The following is an 8,711-nucleotide window of genomic DNA, read 5'->3' on the forward strand; positions in this document are numbered from 1 at the left end:
CCAATCCTGCTAGGTAAACCATTAGCTGGATTACAACATATTTTTGAATGACCTTTGTTTTAATTTTATTTCTTATGAGACTGGTTCCCATTACAAACCTAAACTGATTAACTTATAATCAAAGCAATTTTATTGTTTTTAAACATATCCTTATTGGTATGCCTGAAGCAAACCAAGTCCTTACTACTCCTCAAAATACTATTCCGTTTAGGAGTGTAAAAACAAACAAACCAACAAAGAACCCAGAAAGGTTCACATATTATTTCCTGAATCTATTTAAAGATAGTTTTAAGAAAATAGGTATCTGTTTTCAGGAAAACATAATAGCTTCATTCTGTCAAATTATTCAGGACTCTTCTAATTACAGTAAGCAGGAACGCCCCACTTGGAAAGCACACAAAAGAATGAATTAAACAGAAGTGCTAATAGATCTCTTCATTTAGCTTTTTTGTGGAAAAAGTGACCAAACATTTTGATGTTCCCAAGCTGTTAACTCTTAAAGCAAAAGGCTCTCCTCATTACATCTCCAGAGATAACATTCAAATTTCCAACCCAGTCCAAAGAATAGTCAATACTGTATACATGTAACTTTTGTTGTATAAGATTTTAAATAACATAAGTCCTCATTTAATTTTGCCTTTTTCTTTAGAGCTTTGCTATTCTTTAAAAACAAAATATTTCAAAAAGGTATCATTTTCCAAGTGGAATCTACCTGTGCATGTGACTAGCGTCCAACCGCTACGCTGCACGGAGTCACTTGCTCAGAACGCCAAGTGTTCAGGCGTGGTCAACCATAAAGCCAGCATAACAAATTTCAAAGGTAAATTGCAAGACAAACCCTCACAGCCCATTTTACTGGCTGGAAAATAGAAGGGTCATGTTCAGTCAGTGGTAGTACTGCCAAAAGCACTCTGAATCTCAATGTCTGACCAAGAATGTGCGTAATTCAAAACTGTGCATCTAGGTAAGTAGCTCAGAAGTACAGCTTGGACGGGAAACATTCACAAATGGTGGCTTTCAACGTGTTGTCAGGCTCTCTTCTGTTGGGTCACAAGTAAAAGAGACGTCTTGCCAGGGAGTAGTGTGGTGCCTCATGGATACTCTGGCCCACAAGGTAAGCCAGTTTATGGGCATAGTGACAAGGAGCAGGAACTCGAATGACACCCTTGAGCAGAAAGAAGAACAAAAAAAAAATCTTTTTAACCTTCTGCTTCCCCTAAATGTAACTTTTCATAGACACCAATCCAAAGGTTCAGAAAGTATAGACTCGGTTTTGAACATTTTACAGATCTACAGGAGAATCCATATTGAAAAGAGTACTTACTGACAAATTATAATACATGTGGCAGAGTCTGTAAGTGAGACACTGTATTCCATCGGGGGTGAAGTGAACAGTGTCATGGATGACATTGTAATGAGTGGGAGTGACAGTACCATCTTTCACAGACTGACTCACGATAAAAAAGTCATACCTGGAATTACAGAACACAGGAATACATAAGCATATCAACTTATTTTCAAAAACAAAATAAAATAAAAGACCAAATGTTGCAAACCTAGCATCTGACGTGACACAAATGGACAGAAATCCAGTCTATGGACAAAAGTTTCCTTTACATTTAGAAGCCTGTTGAGCAAGGATTTGGGAAAGCAAGTCTACAAAGGGCAGGGGAATCAGTGATACAAGTCTTAAATAGTAATAATGCTCTCGTGGTTTCTACAAAAAGCATCTGTGCTGATGCCTAGATGCAGAAGCTTCAAATTGACATGCTGGATAGGATTGTAAGGACACTGAACTCAGGGAGAGGCAGGGATGGACACCTTCTGCCTCTCCCTGGAAAATCACCAGAATCCATTCAAAGTCCCCAGTGATAGAAATGCCAAGGTTCATCAACTTCTTGTAGGTAATGGGTTTTTATGTGTACTGTGTTCTGCTTGGTATTCATCCTACTTTCCCCTTCATTCCTTTCTTGCCTTCTCCTAGATTGATGTTTGTCCTTCCTTAATCTTACTAGGTTTCTCCCTGTCTGATGGTATGAAGGTCCAGTTTCATTTCCCATCCAGAGTTCTGCATAATTCTCTCCTTTTGCAGAATGGAGGAGTCTCCACTTGACCAGGAGTCCTGCCATCCTTCCCAACACATGAAGAATCTAAGAATGTGAAGCATATTTAAATTCTAGGAGAAGACAACTGAAGACAGAAACCTCTATAATCCCATGTGTATCTGTTTATATAATTTTTTTTAACCATCTTTAGGTCAATTCTTTCTCCTCTAAACCATGCAAACCTTTTTATTTTTTTAGAAGAAAAAAGTTTGTTTGAATAAAAGGGTACCCTTATTTGAACAAATAAATAAGAGTGGTTACCATTGACTCTTGGTCACCCCCACATCAATAACCGTTCCTGGAGGTGGATTCTGAAATCTTCCTCGATACTCAGCAAAAAATCTGGTGTTTATTCGTTTCTTCACCACAACAACAGTTAGCCGGACCCTTAAAAGTTATGACTGGTGTCACTAGGTGTACTCCATAATCTCAGAAGCATTCAGAGGATTGAAACACCACACAGACCAGATTCATTAAGAAGAATCTGCAAAAGGCTGCTCCCCACACACCCCAATGTCACTGTCCTAGTTCTGTGTTCCCAACTCCAGCAGTGAAGGAGGTTCCTATTCATAGCCACCCACAGCATAGGGGGAGTGACTTCTCACAAGGTTGGGACCCCGCCTACCTACGCTGGGCACCAGGCTTCACTCCCAAACAGATGAGGCCAAAGGAGGCAGTTGAGAGGAATTCCCCAACCCTAGGACCACACAACTCCAGGATAAAGGAGTTGCATCAACACAAACCATCGACCAGCTATGTTCATGGATTTTAAGGAATATCTGAGGTTTAACAACAAGCCTCTGCTACATGAAGGATGGCTTCCAAAGGAAGAACACAATCTGGAATGTTCTACTTCTGCTTGGACTCTTGACTTGGGTGTGGAGCAGAAAGTCAAAGAATGAAGGGTCATGTGTTTTCTCCCCACCCAGGGACTGATGCCTCCGGGTCACGCTCTTGCTCTCTCTCTCTCCTTAATAGTTTAGTGCCAAATTGGTTTCCATATAACACCCAGTGCTCTTCCCCTCAAGTGCCCTCCTCCATGACCATCACCCTCCTTCCCCTTCCCCCCTCCCTCTTCAGCCCTCAGTTTGTTTTCAGTATTCAAAAGTCTCTCATGCTTTGCCTCATTCCCTCTCCCTAACTCTTCCCCCCCCCGCCCCCCCCACTTCCCCTTCCCATGGTCCTCTGTTAGGTTTCTCCTATTAGACCTAGGAGTGCAAATATATGGTATCTGTCCTTCTCTGCCTGACTTATTTCGCTTAGCATGTCCCTCAAGGTCCATCCACTTTGCTACAAATGGCCAGATTTCATTGTTTCTCATGGCCATGTAGTATTCCAATTGCATAGATAAACCACATCAATGACTGAATCCCTAGGGTTCACAAAATCTGCACTTTACAACTTATATACTTAGACTCATCGCCGTAAACAGATTTTAAGGAGGACTGAATCTGTGGTACTTCGTGTTCCATCAATGCTTGAAGCTGACCATCCCCCACTCCATCCCGATACACAATTACGGATTGTGGCAGAAACTGATTACTCTGATTCCAGAGGTTCAGGGCAGCTGCAAGGAAACAAGAAACACAGGTAAATAAACGGTAACACAGAACAAGCTGGCCACTACTATTTGTAACAGCTTCTAGGTCCAATTTTTCAACACTGTAACCTCCAGGACACTTTCACTGCTTTTATGCCTTCAGGCTAGCCCGGGGTTTCTCAACAGCACCACTACTGAAATTCTCAGCCAGGTTATTATTCTTTGTGGTGGTGATGGTAGGGGTGTCGCAGTTTTCTGCAGCATCATTCCCGGTCTCCACCCACTACCTAGATGCCAGTAGCATTTATATTTATATCCCGGTTGTGACAACAAAGAGTGTCGTCATTGCCAAAAATCTCCTAGGGGACAATCTCTCCACTAATGGACAACTAGAATATACAGCTATGAAGTCAGGGGACACGGACCTTTCAAGCAGGCTCTCAGTCCATTCACAAGCTCCTGGCCCGCTTCTTGGAAGACACACTGAGAGAACCACCTGTTTGCAGAAAAATAAGCCATTAGTTTGGGAAACTAGATTCTTATTTTTATGGGTTTTTTTTTTTTTGAGAGAGAGAGAGAGAGAGAGAGAGAGAGAGAGAGAGAGAGAGAGAGAGAGAGACACCCAGCAGGAGAGGCTCAGAGAGAGGGAGACACAGAATCTGAAGCAAGCTCCAGGCTCCGAGCTGTCAGCACAGAGCCTGATGTGGGACTCAAACCCATGAACCATGAGGTCATGACCTGAGCCGAAGCCAGATGCTTAACCGACTGAGCCATCCAGGTGCCCCGGGAAACAAGATTCTTAAAATTTCATCATTTTGATTCTGAGTAAATCTAGGACCTCCAAAAAAAAAAAAAAATCACTACTGGTAGCTGACGATCCAATTAAGGATTCATTCTTTTATTTCCCTATAGAGATCAAAGCATTTGTCTCTTCCGGTATCTTAGAAGTTTAATAAAATTCTGAATGCACACAAATAGGGACATAGAATGGAAGCATTCATTAATATTGCTGCAAATTATACATTTGATCTGCGTGAATATTGCTACCTCACCCACTGGTGGACACCACAAAATAAACAGCCTATGTTCCTGGAGATTCCCATTTCCAGGCCTATGTCTTAAACAATGGTTCATCCAAATCTGCCCCGAAGGAGCAGTCTGCTTTGAAACGGTAATAGCTACTTGACTGCATCTCAGTAGATCAATATTTGTCTCAGGGTTTTTTTTTTCTATTGTAAATATTTTGAGAGGACGCAAGCGTGCACAAGAGAGAGAGAGAGAAAGAGAGAGAAAAGAGAAAAGAGAGAAGAGAGAAAAAACAGAAAAGAGAAAGAGAGGCAGAGATATAATCCTAATTGAGCTCCACATTCACAAACCGTGAGCTAATGACCTGAGCCAAAATCAAGAGTCAGACAGTTAACCAACTGAGCCACCCAGGCACCTCTGGTCTCAAGTTTCTATTCCCTGCATTTTAACTACCTCAAAATATTACGATGACCTGACATGATGCAATGCGTTTGTTTGCCTCTTTTTTTAGAATTTATACTCCACGAGAGACTATGCTTTTTATACTAGCTTTTCACTGCTCTTTTCTCAGCATTCTCAGCAAAAAGTTCTATGCACCAGGATCACCTGGCTGGCTCCGTCAGTTGAGCATCTGACTCTTGGTTTTGGCTCAGATCATGATCTCACAGTTCAGGGTTTCAAACCCCGCCTTAGGCTCTGTGCTGCCTGTTTGGGATTCCCTCTCCTTCCTCCCCCCTCCCCTTTCTCTGCCCCTCCCCTGCTTGCTCGCGCACACGCTCGCTCGCTCTCTCTCTCTCTCTCTCTCTCTCTCAAAATAAATAAAATTTAAAAAAATATCTATGAACCAAATGAAAGCTTAATTTCCTCCCATTTTTCAATACCCCTTCCCTGCAAAAGAGGCAAAACAATGTTACTGTATGGTAATAGGGTACGACTGGGGGGAGAAATGGTCATTTATGAAAATAAAGATGGATCCTCCTTAAAAGAAAACTCATAAGTTGCCATATTTGTCAAGCAGGTATGGAAAAATAATACAGAGCCTTCCATACCAAATACTTTTGGAACATCACCTTGCAGCAAGAGGAGCGGTACACGGTGGCTAAGAACACATTGTCTGTGGACCTTGTTAACAACCATTGGTTGTGCCCACTCTCCCATTTAGCCACAGCCAGCTGCCAAATGAAACCATGTCTGCTAGAGCCCACTCACTGCGTTAATTCCGGATCGATGCTGGACACGAAGCCTGCGATGGACTTCCGCCGATTTACAATATCATGGAAACAGTCGATACCGATGACCATTGGGTTCTGTAACTGAAATGTTTGAGAAGGGAGTCCGTGGAGTTAAAACACCATCCAAGCAAAATTAAACAATTACATTTTAAAAGTGAGTCAAAGAAACCAATTTGACAATAAACTATTATAAATTAAACAAAAAACAAAAAACAAAAAATAAAAGTCAAATAGTCTTAACGAATTCAGTGAAACACAACTGAAATCAAGAGAAGGCAACAAAATCCAACATACTCCTGTTTCCACCTTCCAGAGGGCTCCTCCCATCTTGCAGTTCATCTGCTGGGCAATCTTTGTAGCAATGGTCATCAGTGTCTGGGATTTGTCTAAGGTCCGTGCCACCACACACTGGCTTGGGACGGGGCGCTCAACACACAGGTATTTCTTTATGCGATCATACAGGTCTTTCCTGTCACTGGACAGCACACAAAGGACCTTGAAAGGAAGCAAAAATGAAACCGTCCAAGATGCAACCACAGTGATAGGAGAAATGGACACCACATCGAGGAAGATATTTAGGCGGAGCACTGATAAAGCTGAGTCCCTTTATTCAACAGCTGATCTGGGAGAGGTGTGGAATCCTATTACATTAAGTAATTGTAAAGATGAGTGCATGGAAGAGAGCCAGGCACAGGCAATATGCATCAATTGCTTGAACTTGCAAAGGCTGTACATCCTGGTTATTCCATTTCTAGGAGTTGATCATGAAATTATCAAAGGAGTAAAAAACACAGATTGAAACGTACCATTCCCAGGACAGTCACCACTTAGAGGTGGAGACTATATGAGAAGCACTTGCCAAGTGCTCAGTTAATTCAACAACCTAGTGAGATATATACTAGTATCCCCATTTTATCCCCAAGCAAACAAGCTCACGAGTTATGGGAAACACCGGATTCACAGGCAGCAGAGCAAGGTTTCCTACACATCCTCGGATCTCCAGCAGGACATGGAGTCATGAGGAAGAGCCAGAACTGCTTGCTAGCTTCTGACTATGGGGAAATCGTCAATATATTATTTTTACCATGGTGGTGCTTTTAGGAAGATTTTTTGGGTAAACATCCTTGCTTAGATTAGGGAAATTTTATATATATATATCTATATAGATATATCTATAGATAAATTTTTTTTTGCTGTTTATTTTTGAGACAGAGACAGAGACCAGGAGAGGCACAGAGAGGGGGAGACACAGAATCCAAAGTAGTCTCCAGGCTACAAGCTGTCAGCACAAACCCAATGTGGGGCTCAAAATTGAACCGCGAGGTCATGACCTAAGCAGAAGTCAGATGCTTAACCAATTGAGCCACCCAGGCACCCGAGAAAAATTTAAGATTAAAGGAGTTTTTCTTTTCATGTGGAAGAAATGTGGAATTCTATCAAATGTATCATCTGCATTTTTTTTCAGGTGCAATCACTTATCCTCTTACGATACTAACCAGTTAGTTACTTCTTTTTCTAAACATTGAATTTCAAGTTTTCAGATTTACTGGCACCCCCATGGACCATGGTATTCTCCTAAGAGTCTTTAGCTTCCAAGGAATCTTAATCATGAACTCTCCTTGTTCCTAATGTTGTCAAGCCTCCTTCAGACTCTTTTCACACTTGACAATATCAAGTTTTAATATTCTTGGCTTTAGATTTGTGGTTCTGTTTCTGCTTTTTGTTCTTTACTTCATCCTACTTTATTTTGGTTCATTCTGTTCTTAGTGCATTAAAATTCAGATTTCATTCCCAATACATTCATCGGGAGTCCCCTGTTGATATTAGTTTGCTGTTTTATGCAGGTTTTGATACATACTGCTTCTATAGTCCAAGTTTTTTTTTTTAACTCCATTAATACTATTCTTCTTTAAGAAAAGAAATGTTATTTTGAGAAGGAGAGTGTGTGGGAGAGGCAAAGAGCACGAATCCCAAGCAGGCTCTACACTGTCAGCATGGAGCCCAATGCAGAGCTTGAACTCACAAATCTTGAGATTGTGACCTGAGCCAAAATCAACTGGATGCTTAACCAACTGAGCCGCCCAGGCACACTTCCATTGATATTATTCTAATATAATTGCCACTTACAAGTAATTCTTTGGTTTTTAAATGTATGTGGTTTACTGATTTCTACTTGCAATGGACTACGGACAGTGTGTGTTTGATAGGAATGTCAGTCCATTACTATAGGCTTAGGATTTCTCCATGTCCATTGAGATCACTTAAGTATAAAGGCTAAATTAACAGTATGCTTTTGAAAAGTACCTAATCTTTTGGGTACAGATTACACATACATATATATGAAAAGAGGGAAGGGTATGTGTATCTATTAGCTGGTCAGGAAGTCAAGCTTGTAAATACGAGTTTAATATCTTCTAGATTCTAATTTTTTTATGTGATGACTTATGAGTTGTCTGAGAATAGTCAGCTAACATCATCTCCTACAATTTCAGCTTCTAGAATAGCATGGACCTGTCTCCTCCTGAGAAGAGCCGTTCAAGCTGATGAAAATATAGGGGGATGTCTGCTTAGGGATCAGCCAGTTTAACAAGCCCATAAAGAGTTACAGAGTTAAGACAGGAGAAAAGTAGAGAGATGATTCTAGCAACTGGGGATGCTTTCTCCTGAAGTGTCTGCCCACCCCAGTGAACATGGCTGAAAGGTCTGAGACTATGAGCAGACAGCCGGCGAGGGCGAGGGCGAGGGCGAGGGCGAGGGCGAGGGCGAGGGCGAGGGCGAGGGCGAGGGCGAGGGCGAGGGCGAGGGCGA

The 8,711-nt window shown here is 41.7% G+C and overlaps 1 protein-coding gene across 1 annotated transcript in view; it reads right to left on the minus strand.

The window, feature by feature from the left end:
- Positions 1–689: 689 nt before the first annotated feature.
- The window catches only part of PIWIL3 (piwi like RNA-mediated gene silencing 3), a 32,570-nt gene continuing 24,548 nt past the window's right edge, over positions 690–8,711 (minus strand). The window contains exons 15-21 of the mRNA XM_029921597.1: positions 6,198–6,398; positions 5,881–5,984; positions 4,071–4,141; positions 3,516–3,672; positions 2,367–2,492; positions 1,325–1,472; positions 690–1,165 (exon numbers count right to left, since the gene is read on the minus strand). Of these exons, the coding sequence (XP_029777457.1) occupies positions 1,049–1,165; positions 1,325–1,472; positions 2,367–2,492; positions 3,516–3,672; positions 4,071–4,141; positions 5,881–5,984; positions 6,198–6,398 (924 nt within the window). The 3' untranslated portion in view covers positions 690–1,048. The remainder of the gene's footprint in view (positions 1,166–1,324; positions 1,473–2,366; positions 2,493–3,515; positions 3,673–4,070; positions 4,142–5,880; positions 5,985–6,197; positions 6,399–8,711) is intronic.

The sequence above is a fragment of the Suricata suricatta genome, chromosome 14, assembly GCF_006229205.1.
Source record: "Suricata suricatta isolate VVHF042 chromosome 14, meerkat_22Aug2017_6uvM2_HiC, whole genome shotgun sequence".
In the NCBI taxonomy this organism is placed as follows: domain Eukaryota; kingdom Metazoa; phylum Chordata; class Mammalia; order Carnivora; family Herpestidae; genus Suricata; species Suricata suricatta.